The following is a 22397-nucleotide window of genomic DNA, read 5'->3' as shown; positions in this document are numbered from 1 at the left end:
GAGAGCGAGCGAGAGGTGCGCGCACGTGCTGGAAGAGCAGCCTACCGGCGATTCTCAGAAACTAAATAAGGTTTAGTTTTTTACTCAGAAACTAAACTAAATAAGCGTTCTAAATAACGCTTTGTTGAAGGGAAAAAAATCGCTAAAGGGGTCTGCAATGTCGCTAAGTTGGCAACACTGTATCTCCATTTCTCCAACTGGGGTTGGGCCACGGGTCAAACAGAAAATACGCGCTGCGTTAATCGCGCGTTAAAAAAATTAGTGCCGTTATTATGATTTTGCGTTAACGCGTTATTAACGCGCTAACTTTGACAGCCCTAATATATATATATATATATATATATATATATATATATATATATATATATATATATACACACAGGTGCTGGTCATAAAATTAGAATATCATCAAAAAGTTGATTTATTTCAAGAATTCAACTTAACAGGTGAAACTAATATATTATATAGACTCATTACATGCAAAGTGAGATATTTCAAGCCTTTATTTGTTATAATTTTGATGATTATGGCTTACAGCTTATGAAACCCACGAAATCAAAATCCCAAAAAAATAGAATATTACATGAAATCACACAGTAATTACACAGTGATACCATGGTCATTGAACCAGGTTTTGGTTCTTTTGGCAGTGTGGGCAGGTGCAAATCCTGCTGGAAAATGAAGGAAGCATCTCCATAAAGCTTGTCTGCTGAAGGAAGCATGAAGTGCTCTGGAAATGTCCTGGTAGACGGCTGCGTTGAGTGGACAGCACAGTGGACCAACACCAGCCGATGACATGGCTCCCCAAACCAACACAGACTGTGGGAACTTCACACTGGACTTCAAGCATCTTGGATTGTGTGCCTCTCCATTCTTCCTCCAGACTCTGGGACCTTGGTTTCCAAATGAGATGCAAAATTTGCTCTCATCAGAAAAGAGGACTTTGGTCCACTGTGCTTTACTAAATCCAGAGTCGACGCAGCCGTCTACCAGGACATTTCCAGAGCACTTCATGCTTCCTTCATTTTCCAGCAGGATTTGCACCTGCCCACACTGCCAAAAGAACCAAAACCTGGTTCAATGACCATGGTATCACTGTGTAATTACTGTGTGATTTCATGTAATATTCTAATTTTCTGGGATTTTTATTTCGTGGGTTTCATAAGCTGTAAGCCATAATCATCAAAATTATAACACATAAAGGCTTGAAATATCTCACTTTGCATGTAATGAGTCTATATAATATATTAGTTTCATCTGTTAAGTTGAATTCTTGAAATAAATCAACTTTTTGATGATATTCTAATTTTATGACCAGCACCTGTATATATATATTATATATATATATATATATATATATATATATATATATATATATATATATATATATATATATATATATATATATAAATATAGCTGCGAGCAGCGATGGAGGGCCCAAGCTGGTGACACCGCCACCCCGGTGGCTTTAGTGTAACTAAAGGCACCAGGGTGGCGGTGCCACCGGCTTGGGCCCGCAATCGCTGCTCGCAGCTATATTTATATATATATTTTGTATTTGTATTTGCACTTGATTTTTTTATTCAAATCTGCTATCTGCATGACTTTATTGGCGCTGGTGCAACAATAGGTTTAAGAGCTTTTCAGTTCTTCAGGAAACCTCCAGACAGTGTTTGGCTTCAGTTTGAAACCAGATAAACTTCACATGCTTGTCTTCCTTCACAAAAAATTGCCATAGATTGAGTACGAAAGAAGTAAAGATGCATGTGCCTTGTTGTTTATCAGTATCCTTATGTTTGTTGGGTAAAAAAGAAAAACTATATAAACAAAGTAAAAATTAATTTGACTGATAACTACCCCCCCCATCCCCCCCATCCCATATATATATATATATATATTAGTGTTGTCAAAAATATCGATATTTCAATAAACATCGATACTGAAATACCTGAACGGTACCAATACTAATTTCCCGAAGTATCGATACACCAATACTAGCCGAGCTGTCACTTTCACTTCTCTCCAAAGGCACATTGACAAACACCACACACGCACTTGTCTCATTCGCTCAGGTTAAATAGCAAAACGGGCCTTCCGTTTTAGTGATGAAAGCTAATTGCTTGAACGCCCGGAGAATGCGATGATGGAGGATAAACTTGTGGTGCTCTCGCAGATTACCAGGAGCTTAACGACTTCACAAACCGTAACTACCACAATGTTAACAGAAAGTAAATAAAGTTAATAAAAGGCTGATTTGACGTTTACTTGACTGACAGGACAGCTGTTTCAGTGGTTGCCTAGCAACATAAAAAACGCAGCGCACTGCTCGTTCTGTGTGATGGTAAGTGCTGTGCACCTCGCGTTTTCGAACCTGAAAAACGCGTTAGGTGTGATCGGGGCCTAATATAGCAAAGCACCTGAAAAACCGACACCCGGATCTATATAAATAATTTCGAGAGGTTGGTAACTCTTCTCATTTTAACATTTCTGAGACATTAACCAAGATGGCCTAGTATTGTTGTTGATATGAGTGTGTGTTGTCTCGTTTTTTCACCGTAATTCTTAAAGTTAATATAATCTGACTGAGGAATCTTAGACAAGTAAATATTTTAACTGTGGTCAAATGTAAATTAACTTGTGCTTATTTAACTTTATTCAAAAAAATATTATTTAATTCTGCAATTTGCCTTCATTAGCGATTATCATCAATTTGATTACACAGATACTAATTAAACTAAACTGAGCTAGACAATGACATATCTGAATTCAATAATGAAATGCCTTTAACTGAAAATTGAATGTATAATCTTATTATTATACATTACTGACACTCTATCCTACAATTTGATACTGTTAAGTGCTTTGACACAATCTGTATTGTTAAAAGCACTATATAAATAAAGGTGGCTTGACTTGATGTCGATCCAGTGAACATTGTTTTCATGTGTGATGCACGCACGTTTGCGTTTAAATCTGTTCATCCAATAACGTTAATGTATTAACCAGCATTTATGCTTTTGAACAAGTGCACTACCTCAGGACATTTTTGTTCATGTAAAATATACCTCATCGTCATGTTCTAGACTTGTTATATTTAGCTTTAAATAAAAAAAATACCCCCTTAATATTGTGGCAGTTTTTTTCTCTCCGTGGTATCGAAAATGGTATCGAATATCGATATTTTTCAAGGTATCGTATCGAAGTTAGAAATTCTAGTATCGTGACAACACTAATATATATATATATATATATATATATATATATATATATATATATATATATATATATATATATATATATATATATATATATATATATATATTAGGGCTGGGCAAAAAATATCGATTTCTCGATTTTAATCGATTCTCATTTTTACGAAACGATATCGATTCTTAAATCCCAAGAATCGATTAGTCATCCTGTTTTCAGTTGATGAATGAATGGAACATTGTTGCGCGCATCCAATCCAATAAATCGCAATCATCTTTATGCTTTGTTATTATTGATATGAAACAAAGTCTCAGATTTCAAATTACGTCCATTTTCTTACGAAATTCAAAAACATAATTAACGTTTTGGCGCTGTGGCGTGAGATTGCTCTGGCGCAGCTCAGCTCAAGAGAAGCAGCAGCGCGAGCGCACATGATCTTCTCTTCCGCCTTAACACCAGTTACAGCGCGAAATAAACATGAATGAGCATCTGAAAGTGTGTTAAAAGATAGAGTACAACTTATCGAAGTCCGTATCATGTCACATGGAATCGCTCAATCACTGTTTCAACCGTGGAAAGACGTTAGTAAACAATGTCATGTAACGTCACATTTACCTCAGAAAAAACATATATCCAGTGACCATAAAAAAATTTACTCTAGAGAGGAGCATTTTGTTAAATATACGCACCATATTACATATTCATTATAATGTTTAATGTTCTTCAATATTTAATGCATGTTTGAATAAATCTGGAAAGTTTTTTATGACAGCCACCATTAAAATTTTTATATAATTTCATATAACTTTATTATTATAAAAATAAATAAAAGTGTATTTTAAGTGTTTGTATACAAATCAGTTCATTTTTACCTTCAATATAATAGTAGGCTAATGAAGCCTATAGGCTACAACTGACTCCGTTACAATAAGAGATTTGTTTTCCTTGAGAAAATTTGCAATGTATTTTACCTGATATCCAAAATAATCGATATTGAATCGAATCGAATCGTAATCGAAATCGAATCGAATTGCAAGCTTGTGAATCGAAATCGAATCGAATTGTGAAATTTGTGTCAATACCCAGCCCTAATATATATATATATATATATATATATATATATATATATATATATATATATATATATATATATATATATATATATACACTCACCTAAAGGATTATTAGGAACACCATACTAATACTGTGTTTGACCCCCTTTCGCCTTCAGAACTGCCTTAATTATACGTGGCATTGATTCAACAAGGTGCTGAAAGCATTCTTTAGAAATGTTGGCCCATATTGATAGGATAGCATCTTGCAGTTGATGGAAATTTGTGGGATGCACATCCAGGGCACGAAGCTCCCGTTCCACCACATCCCAAAGATGCTCTATTGGGTTGAGATCTGGTGACTGTGGGGGCCATTTTAGTACAGTGAACTCATTGTCATGTTCAAGAAACCAATTTGAAATGATTCGAGCTTTGTGACATGGTGCATTATCCTGCTGGAAGTAGCCATCAGAGGATGGGTACATGGTGGTCATAAAGGGATGGACATGGTCAGAAACAATGCTCAGGTAGGCCGTGGCATTTAAACGATGCCCAATTGGCACTAAGGGGCCTAAAGTGTGCCAAGAAAACATCCCCCACACCATTACACCACCACCACCAGCCTGCACAGTGGTAACAAGGCATGATGGATCCATGTTCTCATTCTGTTTACGCCAAATTCTGACTCTACCATCTGAATGTCTCAACAGAAATCGAGACTCATCAGACCAGGCAACATTTTTCCAGTCTTCAACTGTCCAATTTTGGTGAGCTCGTGCAAATTGTAGCCTCTTTTTCCTATTTGTAGTGGAGATGATTGGTACCCGGTGGGGTCTTCTGCTGTTGTAGCCCATTCGCCTCAAGGTTGTGTGTGTTGTGGCTTCACAAATGCTTTGCTGCATACCTCGGCTGTAACGAGTGGTTATTTCAGTCAAAGTTGCTCTTCTATCAGCTTGAATCAGTCGGCCCATTCTCCTCTGACCTCTAGCATCAACAAGGCATTTTCGCCCACAGGACTGCCGCAAACTGGATGTTTTTCCCTTTTCACACCATTCTTTGTAAACCCTAGAAATGGTTGTGCGTGAAAATCCCAGTAACTGAGCAGATTGTGAAATACTCAGACCGGCCCGTCTGGCACCAACAACCATGCCACGCTCAAAATTGCTTAAATCACCTTTCTTTCCCATTCTGACATTCAGTTTGGAGTTCAGGAGATTGTCTTGACCAGGACCACACCCCTAAATGCATTGAAGCAACTGCCATGTGATTGGTTGATTAGATAATTGCATTAAAGAGAAATTGAACAGGTGTTCCTAATAATCCTTTAGGTGAGTGTATATATATATATATATATATATATATATATATATATATATATATATATATTTTGATACTTTGCAGTCACGTGATATCTGGCTGGCAACAAACGCGGTTAGTGCATCCAATCGCACAACAACTATCTGGCATGTCGTGTACACCTCAAAACACCAACTTTTGTATATTAAAACTGGCAACGTCCTGGCAAGATCCTTAATTAGTTTACTGGTTTCCGTTGCTAGAGAATGACGTTCTTGCCCGCCAGCCAGTACAACTGACGTCACGTGCAAAGTATCAATATGTATATAAAATCCAAATATAAATGAAAGTCAAAAGCACATTTTTAGTATATAGTCATACCTGGAAACAAATCCTGTTCAAATAGGCTATATGGGCCATTCTACAGAATTGGTTCAAAGTTAAACATCTTGAATTGTTTTTGTCTTTTTCCACAAATTTTGTATGCATGCAAATTGTATAATAGTAAACATTTCTAGTAATTGTGCCATTAATTCCCATACTGTATTTTCAGAAAGTCTTGGAATATATCCTCTCCCCAAATTTGTCACTAATAAAACACAGTAATAAATAGTTTAATGAGAAGGCTTATATTGACCTATTAAGGTTTTGTTTACATCTACCTTGTAAATATTTTTTTTTACTATAATAGCATCTTAGTTGATGACTTTATTTTTTACAAAACATACTATATATTTAACATATGAGCAGAAATTGGCGAACAAAAGCTTATTTGATGTGGCAGTAGTCTATTTTACAGTAAAAACTTTAAATCTATCCAAAACTAGTCAACGAAATGTTGTCTTTCATATTTCGTCTGTAAAATATCGTTTTTAGGATATTTTAGAGCAGGGTTCACCAATCTTGGTCCTGGAGGGCCGCTGTCCTGCAGAGTTTAGCTCCAACCCCAATTAAACACACCTGAACCAGCTAATCAAGGTCTCACTAGGCATACTAGAAACTTTCAAACAGGTGTGTTAGAGCTGGTTGGAGCTAAACTCTGCAGGACAGCGGCCCTCCAGGACCGAGATTGGTGAACCCTGTTTTAGAGCATATAAATGTTAATTTGCAGTTTAATACGTTGCTTATACAAAGATATTTTATTTCAACATATTTCAGTTGATTTTTACTCATCTCAGTATAGCAATATAGTTTGGTAAAAGCTAAACTAGTAGATGTGTTTATGTAAAAATAACATGTTTACTAATGTAAGTGCGAGTGTGAATGAACTGCACAGATGCCCGCTGCACTGATGCCCGCTCCTCCAAATGAAACTAAACCAGCACTTCTGAGGTAAATTTTTCCAGGATTATATTACTATAATGATATTATTATTCCTCACAGTATCGCAAGATGACGTAAAGTACATGATTCTTATTTAAACTTGATGTGTTTTATCCAGCTGATGTGGGCGTTGATAGGTTTGCAATGATTGCCTCAGATCATTTGCGTTTGAATAGTGCGTGCTCTCCGTGGGCATGTTCACATTAGCAGGTAATGATTTGTAATGAGCTGTAATGAGAACGACTGACATCTCTCCCTTTTCATACAGTTTACATAAACAGAGAATATTTGTTTTCGTTTTGAATTAGATCTTTAAAAAAGTAGACACTTAAATGATTATAAAGATATATAGCTCATGCCTGGGTGAATAGTATTCGCTGAGTTTTAAGTTTAGAGACGTGCTCCAGAAAAAAGTTCACGAAGAGGCAGAAAGCACACCCTGTTTATTTTCTTTACTTTACAAAAGCACAATGTTTTTTCAATTGTAAGTGGACACAAAAAAAGTAGACATTTTACAGTTTATTTTTTCATATTTCTTAAGTCTGTATGACCATAAATGAGTATTTTAAGTCTATTTTGCTGCTATGTGAAAAAAAATCGAGCAAAATGCGCCAGCGTGTTTGCTGACCCCAGAGGTTTAAAGGAAAGGTTGACCCAAAAATGAAAATTATCCCATAATTTACTCTCTTGTGAATGTGTGTACAGCCGTTGCCGGTTTTATAAAAACCCATCGCTTCGCTACAGAAGGCATTTATTAACCCACTGGAGTCGTATGGATTACTTTTATGATGGATGGATGTGCTTTTTGGAGCTTGAAATCGGGCACTATTCAATGCCATTACAAAGCTGGGAAGTGCCAGGATATTATTTAATTTAACTCTGTGTTTGGCTGAAAGAAGAAAGTCATATACACCTAGGATGGCTTGAAGGGGAGTAAATTATGCAATAATTTTTGGGTGAACTATTCATTTAACTGGTTTAAATTCTGAGGAGTAATTAGAATACTGTATATTAGACCAGTATGATGCTCTAATGTAGTGGTTCTTAACTTTTTTGACTTCAATATTTAAAGGCCCGACAGTTCTGTAAATTAAATTTCAGGATTCCAGACATCCTAAGAGATTAATGTTCTTCACGGATGCAGCCCAGGTATGTGTGTTGGAGCAGGTTTGGAACTAAACTCTACAGGACTGTGTGGACCTGACTGTGTTTTGCACCCCTGAATTAACAGGTAAACAAATTAATTCAGTGTGTAAGCTCAAAAAAATATCAAAGTTCAACCAGGAGAGGAGCTTGCACACATTATCGTAGAAAATGTCTTATACAAAAAAAAAAATTTAGATTTCAAATACAAAGACAAAACATTTTTGATTTACATCATCAGTGTGAACAGGGGGTGAATTATAAATAAGTAATATTTTGATTTATCTTTTTTGCATCTTTTTTTAAGGCTTGGTTTAATTTCACCTAGTGGGCCCCAGCTTCCTGGATGAGAAGCATTGCTCTAATGGTATTCAATGAATGGGAATGGAATGTTTAGCAACTAATACTACTGAAACAAAGTTTCTGTTATTTGGCATCTGGCTTTGTGATAAGCTATAGCTCACCTCCACCTCTTTGGTGTCTCCATGCTCAAAGTACTCCTGCACAATGGGGTTGATGGTCTTCTCGAGTTCTCTCTCGTCCAGCTCCGGTACTACTGTAGCATATACCGTGTCTCCCTGATAAACAAACAAGAGTCTGACACTAGAAAAACACCTTTAACATAAAGGGATAACAAATCAATTAAACAAATACTAAATCATTAAAAAAAAAAAAATCTTTTATTTTCCCTAGTAGATCTCTCCAGTAAACTGTCATTGTTGCAGCCCATCTGTGTTTGTTAAACACTTGGGTGATAAAGTGCACTGATTAGCATAACAGCAGTATTCAAACAGCATGAATATCAGCAGGGCTGCCAGAACCACTTTTAGCTCACATCCCACTCAACTGAACAAGAGAAACACTGACTCACTGACTCTGATTCTTAAAGGATTGGTTAAAAAAAATTAAATGCTGTCATTATTTACTTGCCCTCATGCCATTCAAAACATCAAACCTCATTGGTGGTCATGTCATGACACAGGAATGATATTATTGACATCACCATATTTGATTTGGACTCTATATACATGAGCTGTGTCTGAAATTGCATTCTGTATAGCAAGTGCTACATTTGGTTTGAAATGTACTTCATGACCATTAAAGGGGTCCTACTACGCCCTTTTACAAAGTCTTGATTTTGTTTTTGAGGTGTACTAGAATATACTTTCATGCTTGATTGTTCAAAAAAACACAGTATTTTTCACATATTTTTATTATATATACATTATTTTAGCACCTCTTTCCCCAGTCTGGCCTGAACACGCTGATGTTTCAATGAAGCCCCTCCTTCTTAAATACGAAATGTGTTGTGATTGGTTGGCTGGCCCAGTGTTGTGATTGGCACCGCTAAGCGCGTGTTCAGGAAATGCCACGCCCCTTACCATGAGCTACTTGACTCAGATGTAAATATTAAAGGCAGGGTAGGTAGGATTTGTCTAAAAAACTTTTTTCCAAATTTGTTTAAACTTTCTTTATATATCAATACATAATTAAAATGTAAGTACTCTGAAAAAAAGAGTATAAAAATCGAGTGACTCTAGACCGTTTAATCTGCATTAAACACAGCTCATTATTTCCATTCGGGATGAAACAAAGGATTGGCTTAGGCGACTGTCACTCTCTCTCGCAACCATGGCAACCACCCTGTTGCTACAGGATCTGCCCACATGCGCGCACCCGTTTGATTTGAGGAGTTCAAGAGGCACAGAACCTAGGAATAGCAAAATAATGGCAGAGAAAGAGCATTTAAAATTCACATTACCAGCATATGCAGTTAGCGAAGGCAAACAAGGCAAAAAAAAGAAGACAGTACTAGAAAAGGCAATGAACAAAAAGTCTTTGGATAAACAAAGAAATAAAACGCGAGTCAATATCGGCGTGGCTTTCCAGCGATGGCGAGAACTGAGGGACCTCAAGGGGCTGAAAAGTGACTCCTTGATGGCTTTATTTCTGCTGGACAGGTAATCTTTCTTTTTGTAATTTGATTATACATATTTTTTTTTGTTTATGTTTTCATGAAGCATGTATCACTAGCACACGTAGCTGCCTAATATAGCTAACATAACATTACTTAGCGAGCCATAGTAGAGACGAAAAATAATCAATAGGCCTAGCTCAAGTTGATAGCTGTCGTGTTGAATTGTGCAAAATTTAACTTTACATAACAAAATACATGTTTAACAGCTAGTTGTCCTCGAGCTGACGATGCGGTACTTGTCTCTGGAGTGTAGTCCTCATCAGAGTCAACAATGCTTTCATCATGGAAACTCTTACATGCAGAACACCATATATGTTATGAATCTTACACGAAATTCATCTTCATCACAGTGTAACTAATGGAAATGGAAAAACGTGTATCAATGCAACCTGTTTTGCCTGCTTTGCCTTATAGTTATAACTAGCTCGTTACTAGCGAATCAAAACAAATATATTTTAAACTTCACCAATATCGATATGCTAGCTTGATAGTGAGTACTAAAATACATCTTATTTGTTTATATTCATAATGATAAAGTTAGATTTTTTTATTACAAGTGATTCTGACATGATGTCACTACATGCACTGCGCTCCTTCCTCTCCGCTCGTCTCAGGTAAATAATGCGTCTTCCAGCTCAGCGGTCGGAGTCGCGCGTTCATGTGTTTTGGGGGCGTGGCTTTGGAAGGAGCCCAGAAGGGAGAGGGTGGAGTGAATGGAAATAATGAGCTGTCTTTAAAACAGTCGTGAGAGGTCTACATACACTCGATTTTTATACTTTATTTTTCAGAGTACTTACATTTTAATTATGTATTGATATATACATAAAGTTTAAACAAATTTGAAAAAGAAGTTTTTTAGACAATTCCTACCTACCCCCACCTTTAAGGAGTAGATCTAAAAAAAGATATACACTTTTCGGCAACACCGCTTCTTCAGGACAGTCCTGAAGAAGGATGTGTTGCCGAAACGCGTAGATCTACTTTCAACTGGTTTGAATGATTTAGCCCAGTTTATTAAAGGCCATTTACTTTACCATGTGAGTGCCTTGGAGTATTTCATCTACATCGTCTACATCACAGGTGTCAAACTCAGTTCCTGGAGGGCCACAGCCCTACAGAGTTTTGTTCCAACCCTGCTTCGACACACACACCTGCAGTTTTCAAATAAGCCTGAAGGACTTGATTAGCTGATCAGGTGTGTTTAATTAGGGTTGAAGCTAAACTCTGCAGGGCTGTGGCCCTCCAGGAACTGAGTTTGACACCCCTGGTCTACATCATGATACTTGTCAGAAAACTATGGCAATACAAAGAGTAATCGATCACAAAACCATGGTTAATTTTCCTAAGGGGGGGGTGAACAACCATACAAAAGCGAGAGCTTACAAATGCTACATTAAACAATATATAAACACTAATTTTGGCTAGCAGGCGAGCGGAGCTAAAGAGCTTTGCCCTTTGTTTACATTGTAGCAACAACATAAAACTTATAATTGGAACTGTTGGTACAAAACGCAACTAGAAATAATAAGACATACTTGCAAGTTGTTATCCAAAAACAACAGATTGTCCCGACAAAGTGAGAACTGCTCCATTTCAGGGGAAGCTTTTGTGCGTAGCCTGCATTGTACTCTCTTAGTTTCTGGAAGCTGTTCTCCATTAAATGTGCAGCACACAGATAAACGTTGGGGTTATAATGTTCAGGAACAGTGTTTAAAATTATTTTAACCACTCTAAGTTCGTCAGCTTTAGGAAGGTCAAACAAATGAGTTTTGGAAACGGATGGAAAAAACAGTGTCTCTTTGACATAGCGACAACACTGTCTTCTCTAATGCAGCTCAACCAGGCACCTTTTTTGCACATTCCATGGGAGGAGATTATTTAAATGAGTAACGTTATGATTTCATAAGATCCGGAAAAAACGTGTTGTAGTCAAAACGAGCCGTTCATTGTAATTCTTGGAAAGTGGATTCTGTTAAATAAAATATCTCCCTTTAGAACTAACTTAAGCTGAAAAAGCATAATAGGACCCCTTCAAAAAAAAGCAAAGTATAGATAGTAAAGTGTCCAGTGGATACACACTTCAGAACATTTGTCGGAAGTAGTAGATAATCCAAGTACTTTTCGCCTACTGTTATATGGTATTATAAATTTGGACAAACTACTTGCATTTGGCAAACATTTGCTGACAAATAAACAGGGATATCTGGGTGCAGGTGCATGTGTTGACTGGCACGAAAGTGTACTAGTATTCTTCACGTATAGGCTGCAAAGGTAAATAGTAGGTGTACTCTTACCTGTGCAGATTCATCATAGTTGGGGTCCTTTGCGTCAGGTTCCTCCACCTCATATACCATACCAGCTGCTCCCCACACACCTTTACCACCTGCTCCACCTATTCATAGGGGCAATAAGAATAAAACAGCTATAAGAAAAACGCAAAAGGTAGGGAGGAAGGAATTTGAAATATAAAACATTTATCCAATAGAAACTAGAACATAAGAGGCGACTTTTATACCTGTTACCATATTTTTTGGTTTGGATCCATTAAATGAATATATCATGATGATAAAAACTGTAACAGTGATGTAAGATTTTGGTCATACCACACAAATAACCAAAGTTACTAAATGGTGGTTTGTGGTTTATATTAACATCTAAATTTGGTATCCATCTATCTTTAATTAACTGATATATTGGAAAAACAAATAATTAGAGAACAATTCATATTTCACAATCTCACCTTTTTTGGGCAGTCCTCGACCTTTACCAGTCCGTGACTTTCGATCATTTACAGCATTTTTACCCTTGGGGCTGTGTGGATCGGTAGAAAGCTCTCCAGAAACCGATTCAGAAAGTGATTCCCGAGTGGAATCCCGGGAGGATGATTTACGCAGGCGCCGTTTAGCCTTAGCTTTCAGTCTGGCCTCATGCAGGGCCTTTTCCTGAGGGGTCCAGTTCCCATTCACCTCCAACTCATTCAGATCCTCACTGCCATAAGTCCCATCCACCCCATCCTGCTCTTTCTCAAGTGAGAACACACCTGTACCAGACAGACAGAATCGACAACTATTAAGATACTCCTAGCTTGTGCACTAATCTAGCTTATACTTCAAAACTCGGCACTGTGTACTATGAATATTGTTGGTTTTCATTTTTTATAAACTACTTTAAATGTAAATATACAATTAAGGCTTCTGAAAAATACAAGCCCAAAAGAAAATTCACAATTTGTCATTTAAATGCATCAAAAAATGTTTTAAACATCAATCAGGCATACCACTTTAAGGCCTGGTTTTTACAGTCAGGGTTTAGATAAAGCAAGGATTAGGCCTTAATTCAATTAGGGCATTTAAGTAGCTTTTATAAATATGCCTTCGAAAAAAACATTACTGGTATGCATTTTGAGACAGAACAATGGCACTTGACCTTTTAAGATATGTCAATGCAAGTTGCTTTCAGTTAAAACAGCTCTGGGACTAGGCTTAAACCTTGTATGTGAAACCGGGGATAAGAGAACTAAACATAAAAAAAAAAAAAAAAATAAAAAAAAAAAACCTTAAGAATATTGACATTTTCAAGTGACATTATATATGTACCACCCCAAGCATTTTAATCATCAATCAGCTTTAATTTCTTTAGCTTTAATTTCATCATGCAGAAATGTTTATCTTTCCTGCACACCTGGTCATGTCTCATATTCACCTCCGATAAACCTTAAAAAAAAGTTCTAGTTATCAGCCCTAAAAGCAAGCAAACATCTTAATTCAAGAGGTTTCATTTGCTGAATTTCAGGCTCTGGAACTGTCAGCCAATATTCTTGCACAATCTTTGGCGTTTAAAATAATGTGGGGGGAAAAACTATACACATTATTGTCATTTACTGAGCAGCAGATTTTAAACAATGCACTGCGTCTTGTGTCACCAATATGGAAGGAGAAGGTACCACATTCAAGGAATAATTCACTCAAAAATAAATTGCCATTTTTTTACACCAAAAAGGAATATGAAGAAACTTCAACTGGTCATACTTTCAAGGTTCGCTGTACCCATACAGATACTATAGCAAAAACTATCGTAAATGCTATTGAACTTTGTTTTCTCCCGTTCATTGTTTTGGTTATTACAATCAGTCATGAATTTAGGTGCATATAAACTTACTGACATGTTTACACTGAGATAAGGTGGCATGCAACAAAAAGAGCATGTGTTATGAAGGTGCAATTTAATAACGTGATATTATATCCCAATACTTGTAGTGAAAACATGCATGAAATGCAGTACTTCTCATAATGTAAAAAATTATTACAGAACACAATGTAAAAAGTGAGCCCACTTTCAAGTCAATGTCTCAAAGCTAATCTCAGAGCTGCAATAAATATGAGCTGAGGTTCATCCAAAAACAGATGTCTTGACAAAGCATATGCTACTCTGTTTTAAAGGGATAGACTCAAAATAAAAATGCATACAGGTTTGAAACAACATTAGAGTGTAAAAGTGTTTTTTTTCTGCTTTCACTGGACTACACAAAAGGACAAGCAAATGAATAGATAAAGAGGGCAGCAGCAGCACAAGGAGGCAGAAAAGCTGACTTTGCTTTTTCTGATGCCTCTCTGGTGCTCTTGCCAAGCCTGACTACATATGGCAGTGTACAGTCTACATGGGGGGGGGGATGGGTTAGAAGGAGGAATAGGAGTGGCCTTCATGGTAATAAATACTCCCGTCCAAAAATACTAGCTCTGATCAGACGAGAAACCACACTGTAGTTACTACTGTGTTTAAACCTGTTAAAAGTGCCAGGAACAGCAACACAAAATGGGCACAGCAGGGCCAAATCAAAAGTGTTACTTCAAAATGTTGTAGCTATGTTCTGTAAAAGTCTTTGACTAGGCCACCATGGGTCTACACTACATAACAAAAAAAAAAAAAAAAAAATTGCTCAATATTAACAATGTTGATTCATTTTGGTATTAAGTATTAAGCAAGCAGGAGAACAGGAGGTGTGGTGGGTGTGTTTAACCAGCAGTTTAACTGTCAATAAGGAAAATGTGACATGATAAAAGGAAAACGTCTTATCTATTTTGACAACTATGGCTTATTCACCTCTGACATCTTCTGGGGGTGTACATTAGACCCACTTTACAACAAATACAGTCAGTAGTGCAAATTTGCCTTTCTAGTCTGTGCATTACATATTATGCAGTATGATTGTTAAACAATTATAGGGATCCAAAAATTGGCTGGTATTCATAGTATGGGGTCAAAAATATCTCATTTGTTTGTTGCAAGCTGAACAAAGACACACATTCAACATACTTTTTTTTTTTTTTGTAATACATGTGTCTTTCCAACAGAGATGCTCTGATGTATCAGCCATTTTTTAATCAAATTAAAATTTCATCAATTAGAAAAAAGTTATAGATGGGTAGGTACACTAAAAAAATATTACTAATTTATCATTAGTTTATGTGCATTTATTGTCTAAGCTATAATCAGCTTGTTTTCCTCCAGAACTGCACATGGTGACACGTGATATACTTTCATAAATGTTTGACGTTTTACTGTCTGCTGAAAATATGCAAGGAAAAAACAGCTAAATAATAACAGTATCATAGAGACAAAATATATAAATATTACAAATGTATCATATTGTGTCATATTAGAATATTTATTATATATTTATACTATATATATTTCTGTATTGTAATGTAGGCCTACGCCTGATTTTTAAATTAATAGAACCAATCCAGTAATGAATATGACTGAAGGTGAACACAGCATTAAAAATGTTCTCTTGTATCTCTATGTATTTGTGTAATTGACTTGTGTTTAACTCAATAAAATACATAATTTAAAAGGCATAAAAAGTGACATGACAAGTAGGGATGCACCGATAGCACTTTTTCCAGAACGAGTCCGATACCTATACTTTTAGTACTTGCCAATGCTGAGTACCGACTTGTACTTGTTATACTTGTATTTTCATTGTATTTTTAATTATAAATTTAAATTTTGAAAAATATTGGGCAGAGAAACCAAAAGAATATGAATCAAATTAGTTGGCTTAGCAAATAGATATGTCCTTTGGTTATTTTCATGTCTAATTATGCCTGTTATAATTTGTTGTAAGAGCTAATGTTACATTCACTGTTCATATTATTGTTCTATAATATTTTATGTGGGGGGGGGGGGGGGGTATCAGAATCAGCACATCTGTATGATTCTGTAGTTTGTGTGTGTATGTACGTGTCAAAGATTTCCAAAACTTTTTAACATTTCAATTTAATTTAAATTTAGTTTACGCACTATATAACAATACAAATATTACATAAACACACATGTGGTCGGTTCATATGCTAATGTCATCAGATAAGAGAAATGCATGGAAGCCAATCTGTGCGCAATCAAAAACAAAGACCATGTCACGTACTTATGATAACAGTACTTTTATAGCACTGATCTGGACGCTGTTTTTATGAAAATCGCGACAAAAAAAATAAATATTCACATGCAAACTCATGTGGCAAGAAAAAAAAAAAAACATCCGGGTATCTCAGCAAGGGGGCGTATGTTTTAATATTGTGGCAAATTTCCCCTAACAAAGAAGCTTAATGATTGTATCGCGTAGGCTACAAGATCAAATATAAATAGATGTAATTAGAAAAGAAACGTATTTAATGACACAATTGGTCATTCCATATTGGTTTGTTCATAAGCCAAATTTGCAGCAATAAACATGACAATCTTACATGCTAGCTCGCTTTGCGGTTAGCTGGTTTGGTACCAAGTTGTAGAGTTCATATTATTAACGATAGTTAATTTGTGTAAAATATGGGGAAATAATGTTTCTTGTACTTGACCACTTTATTTGTATCAGAGAAATTATTAAAAAATAAAATGCTTATCCGCAAAAAGTTTTGCATGAAATAGTTATCTTGCTTATATGTGTTCACAATAACAAACAGTGAAATCTTGGTATTAATGCAATAATGCACCGATTATTTTTCTAGACGTTTGTACCACACATGCGATATACAAGCCTTTCTGCCAGAGCACATGGTGGAACATGAGTGCAACTAAAGCCCATGTCGTCTGCAAAAACGACACCGTAAAAGACCAACTACCATATGCATTGATTAGCCAAATGCAGGCTGAATACATAAATGAGCAGTTGTTAAGGCAATCAGAGGTTTAAATGTTCGTACCATCGTTTCGGGTGGCAGTGGTCCAGGCTTCAATCTCAGTCGCCATTATACGCTTGTTTACCGTCCTCCTAAGCCTGCAGATCACGGAAACAAGTAGTAACCACATCAGTATCAAACGTGCGAAATCCCGTGATGACATAAATAACAATAACAAAAAGATATATAGTATCTGACCATAGCGAATGATCTGACCGCTGTAATTTACATTTCAGTCGTAAATGCATTCAGCTTAACCTCACCTTAAACTGAAGGCTCGCTTATCACTTAAAATCTAGCAGTAACGTTAGCTGGTAGAGTAAACAGTCCTTGAGGAAAATTAGATTCGGCAAAAATATCCTGTTTAATAATAATAAATTCAAGTCAAAAATGTCTACAAAAATATATATATTTGCATTAGAAGTGCACGTTGCAGAGAGGAAGCAATAACATGGACAGTGTTTTCAACTTCAGACAGCTCAGAGCACGTCACATGAGTAGCGTGAGCCTCATGCATATTAATTACGCAACGTGTCTTTCGTCTAGTAGGACTGTTCTAAAGTGGACGAATGAACGTGACTTGTGACTCATGAATATTAAATATGTTACGTGACTGGTCCGACTGGTCCAACGCTCCAGTAAGCCTACTAAGCAACGTCAGCATCACTAAATTTATATTCATGAGAGAAGCAATTTCGCCGTAGTGTTGCATTTGTAATGGGGAGTGGATGGAGGGGCTGGAATTAAACCGTTTGTCCAATCTCATAGCAATGGCAAACTAGGCGGAGTTTGACGAGTTTGTTTCTTTGGTAAACACAATTCAATGTGTGGAGTTGTTGATACCAGTGTGTTGTAGCCATAGACTGTAAAAATAAAATAAAAGTGGTAGCCTATACTAAATTACTTACTTAAATTACTTAAAACGTAAAATATTAGGCCATAGTGTAATTTGGTTAATCTGCACATTTTAGCCGTAGGCTAAATTGCAGGATTTTATATATCTATGACGCTTTCTGGACATCAAACATACTAACTGTGATGATTGATATTTCAATCTTTTTGCACGCCTCCACACATTCTGTCTGATGTGTAATAAGTCACCTCTCTCTCTCTCTCTCTCTCTCTCTCTCTCTCTCTCTCTCTCTCTCTCTCTCTCTCTCTCTCTCTCTCTCTCTCCTTGTAAGTAGCGATCTATGTGTTTTTCAAGTAAATACTGTTGAATACAAGAATGCATTGAAAAGGAAAACTAAAGATTTAAAGCTGTATTATAATATGTTTGTAGACTTCCGCCTTCTACTAAATACAAGAGCCTTTAAATTTCCCAGTACGCCACTAGATGTCGCTGTCACCACAATAGTGATGTTTCCACTACAACTTTCCCACCTTATTCCAGATGGAAAATTAACATCATGAAATACACTGGTATATGAATTGCTCTTTAATTGTGTTTTTAAAATATTGTGTTACCTGTATTGTTTAAAATTTTATATTTTGTAACTGTTTTGCATTGTTGTATTTTTTTTCTTCACACTTGTATTTTTAATTCATCATCAAAATCAGTTTGACCTTAGATCTCATGTTTGTTTGGTTAATACTTTTTGATTTTAATTTTTTACCACATGCACCCCATTATTATAAAATATTTATTATAAATTAAAATGTATTATTATAATTATTTTACAAGAATTAATTTAGGTTAAGCGTTTAATAGTGCGTGGAATGCTAATAAAAAAAATCATGTTATCAGTGATATGTTGCATATCAGAAACAGTTTTCTATTCACTTGCACTATTGATATAAATATGTCTGACTATAATTCAGAAGTTCAGCGAATGAGGTGTCTCTCTATTTAAATGACTTAGCAATTGGCCCAATTTGAAGCAGACCTCTTCATTATGTAATTAACCTATTTATTTATTTATTTGAAAATGAAGATTTCTGAAGCATGATAATGAAGCATTATCCAAAGTTTGTGTGTGATTTTCCATTGCACTCAACTAGAAGTATAAACTTCATAGAATTTTAAAAAATATGGTTGTCTATAAGTTTATGTGCACATTTATGTGCTGTCTTCTTTTTATTTTTTTTGAGTCCATTAAGTTGACTCCACCCCTATTTGGTGATGTGCACAGCTGCACTTGTGGGCTGCGGAAACACATTCCCAGGCACGCAAAGCCTGTGGGGCTCTAGCTCTCTTTTCATTCTCACTTACAACAAGTCTTCCTATGATTGGAATTTTTTTAAAAATGTTTTTTAATTTATTTATTTTTTGCTCTAATTTGTCAGCATTGAGTAAATTAATATTTACAAGCAGTAAATTAATATTTACAAGCATAATTGGCCCAGACTGGTTAAATTGTATGGTTATATAATATAATATAATATAATATATAACGTGTATATATATATATATATATATATATATATATATATATATATATATATATATATAATCATGAGTGTAATTATAAAAGTGTAAACTTTTTCTTTTTTCTTTTGAAGTTTCACTTTTAAATGGCTTCTCATTTTGCAAATCACAGTTTGAGACCTATTTGTCTAGAGATTACTGATTACTGGACACCTTGCTCTCATCTATGCACACAGAACAAAAATAACCCCCTAACATTTCTTTGCATGGTTACAATACAATAACATACAGCAACCCTTTCGATTGACCTGATTTCTGCAGAAATTAGTCATAAAAATGTCACAGCGACAGACAAAACATACCATACCATACATGTCTGCTTACATACCATACCACCACACAAACAGTGTGTTTTCGTGTTTTTATTGAACCCACTGGGTGAACAGTGCACAATGGAAAAAATTCTGTGACGTAAAAAAGGCTAATGACTTCTCCAAAAGCTAAATGGAATCAGGACTCATCATTCAATCAATGAGATTACATATTGAAGGTGTTGGGCAGAGCCTGCACTGTACAACACATATTTTTAGTTTGCTATTTGCGGGAAGCATAGCCTTATGTTAACCATGTGTCAAAAACAAAAGAGTTCTTAGAACACATTCAGAGTTACAGTATCTTTAAAAGCCTCAATGTTCATCAGTCCACAATAAAACTAATAGTCTATAAATACAGAAAGTTCAGGACTGTTGCTTCTCTCTTTATGAGTGGGCGTCCTGCAAAGACAACTGCAAGAGCACAGTGCAGAATTTATGTGAAGACTTGCTAATATCTATGTTGGTTTACAAAAACACTAAACTCAGATATGCTCCTACAGTAGTCACACTCAAATCCAGACTCAAAACATATCTGTTTAGCTGTGCATTTACTGAATGAGCACTGTGCCACTGTTCGTCCAACCAACTGATTACACTGTATTTTATCTCTGCATTCTCCATTTGATTCTAAACTACTGTATTCTTCCTTTTGATAAACTGAGCTCAAATGTTTTGTGATAGTTGGGGGCCTTAAGCACATTTTCGCGCAAATTCATCTAAAAGCGCCAAATTTGGCACAGATGTAGCTCAAGTCATACCGAAATGATTTAGCTAGGGCGCCGGAGCCAGCGACCCTCGGGGCCAAGATGGCGGCCAAATCCAATTTGGCCGCTGCCCGAAAATTTAAGGGTATTGTAGTAGTGGGGAAACCATGATGGTCCTGATGACCAAATTTGTGAACAAGTGCTCACCTTTCTATGGTGGAGTTTGATAGGGATTGACTCATGATGGTCAAGGGAACACTGTGGTGACTAGTACAGACTACTGGTCTGGATTGGTATAGATTACTAATCTGGTGGGCTCAGACAATCCACGGTATATGAAAATCCACAGAAGAATACTGACCGTCATGGGGAAATCTCAGAGTCAAAATAAGACACACCAGTGTTTTGCCAGATGAGAAGTTTATTTACTATTTTAATTCATTTTACTCTAATTAATTTTATAACTGTATCATTTATCTCTTTTAATTCCTTTTATAACTGTTTTAATTTCCCCTGCTTTTATTTTGTGTCTATTTTCTATGCAAAGCTCTATGAGTTGCTATAGTGTGATTATTATAATTCCTTTCTATGTAAAGCTTTTGAATAACTGCTTTTATTTTGTGATTATTTTATTCCTCTCTATGTAAACTAACTAACTAACTAACTAACAAATAAATAAATAAACCTCATCCCAACTGTAAAATATGGTTGGAAGGCCATATAACTGTAATTATTATTATTATTATTATTATTATTATTATGCAGATTTATAATAATAATAATAATAATTAATAATAATATAAGCAGATTGTTGGTCCCTTTTCATCTGCCGACGAGACCAATGACAACGGCGAGCGATTCCGGCTTTTTTGTAGCCTTAATGGCCTCTTCATCAGCAACACCGGCTTCCAACACAAGGCCATTCACAAAAAGACCTGGAGGGCACCTGGGGGTCGCTTCTCTAATGAGATTGACTACATCTGCATCAACAGGTGATGGAGATCGGCATTACATGACGTGCGCGTGTACCGAGCAGCAGATGTTGGATCTGACCATTTCCTGCTGCGAGGACCCTCCAGTTGAAGCTCAAGCCGAAGAAACGTCCGCAGCCCATACGCCCATTTGCAGTGGAGAAGTTCAAGGATCCCCAAGTCATAGCCGGATTCATCCTACACATTCAAAATCGGTTCCAGCCGTTGCAGGATCTGGACGATATCGAAGGTCAATGGGGCAGCTTCAAGCAGGTGGTCACAGAAGCTGCGCAGGCAATTGTTGGCCGAAGGCGTGGGAGGCGTATAGGAGCAGTGGATTCAGGACCGGACATGGGCCATCATCGATGAGCGAAAGGAGGCGAAGAAGCGACATGAGCAGGTCCGTACGGAAGATCAGCTGAACATCGAAGCACGGCGATACGCTGAATTGGGCCGAGCGGTCAAGAGGAGCTGCAGAGCCGATAAGAAGAAATGGCTGGAGAACAAATGCATCGAAGCTCAGGAAGCCGCCAATAGGAATGATACCAAGACCCTGTATCGCATCGTACGAGTAGCTCTAGAATCCCGATCAAAGATAAACACGGGAAACTACTTCTAAGCAAAGAAGAGCAGGACGCCCATTGGATTGAGCACTTCCAAGAAACCCTGAACCAGTCAGAACCAACATCCACCTATGATTTCGACAGTGAGCCAGGGCAGCCCGAACTCGAGGTCAACATCGGCGATATCACCACTACAGAGGTCAATGCGGCAATCAAAGCGCTCAAGAGGAGTAAAGC

The 22397-nt window shown here is 36.5% G+C and overlaps 1 protein-coding gene across 1 annotated transcript in view; it reads right to left on the bottom strand.

Moving 5' to 3' along the window:
• Positions 1-17674, bottom strand: part of pdcd4a (programmed cell death 4a) — a 32164-nt gene extending 14490 nt beyond the window's left edge. Inside the window, exons 1-5 of the mRNA XM_079856877.1 lie at positions 17444-17674; positions 17205-17278; positions 12743-13042; positions 12297-12394; positions 8489-8602 (exon numbers count right to left, since the gene is read on the bottom strand). Of these exons, the coding sequence (XP_079713003.1) occupies positions 8489-8602; positions 12297-12394; positions 12743-13042; positions 17205-17250 (558 nt within the window). The 5' untranslated portion in view covers positions 17251-17278; positions 17444-17674. The remainder of the gene's footprint in view (positions 1-8488; positions 8603-12296; positions 12395-12742; positions 13043-17204; positions 17279-17443) is intronic.
• Positions 17675-22397: the final 4723 nt, after the last annotated feature.

Source organism: Squalius cephalus (assembly GCF_949319135.1).
Source record: "Squalius cephalus genome assembly, chromosome: 2".
In the NCBI taxonomy this organism is placed as follows: Eukaryota; Metazoa; Chordata; class Actinopteri; order Cypriniformes; family Leuciscidae; genus Squalius; species Squalius cephalus.
The sequence above is the reverse complement of the archived record's forward strand: the minus strand, read 5'-3'. Positions and strand labels throughout refer to the sequence as shown.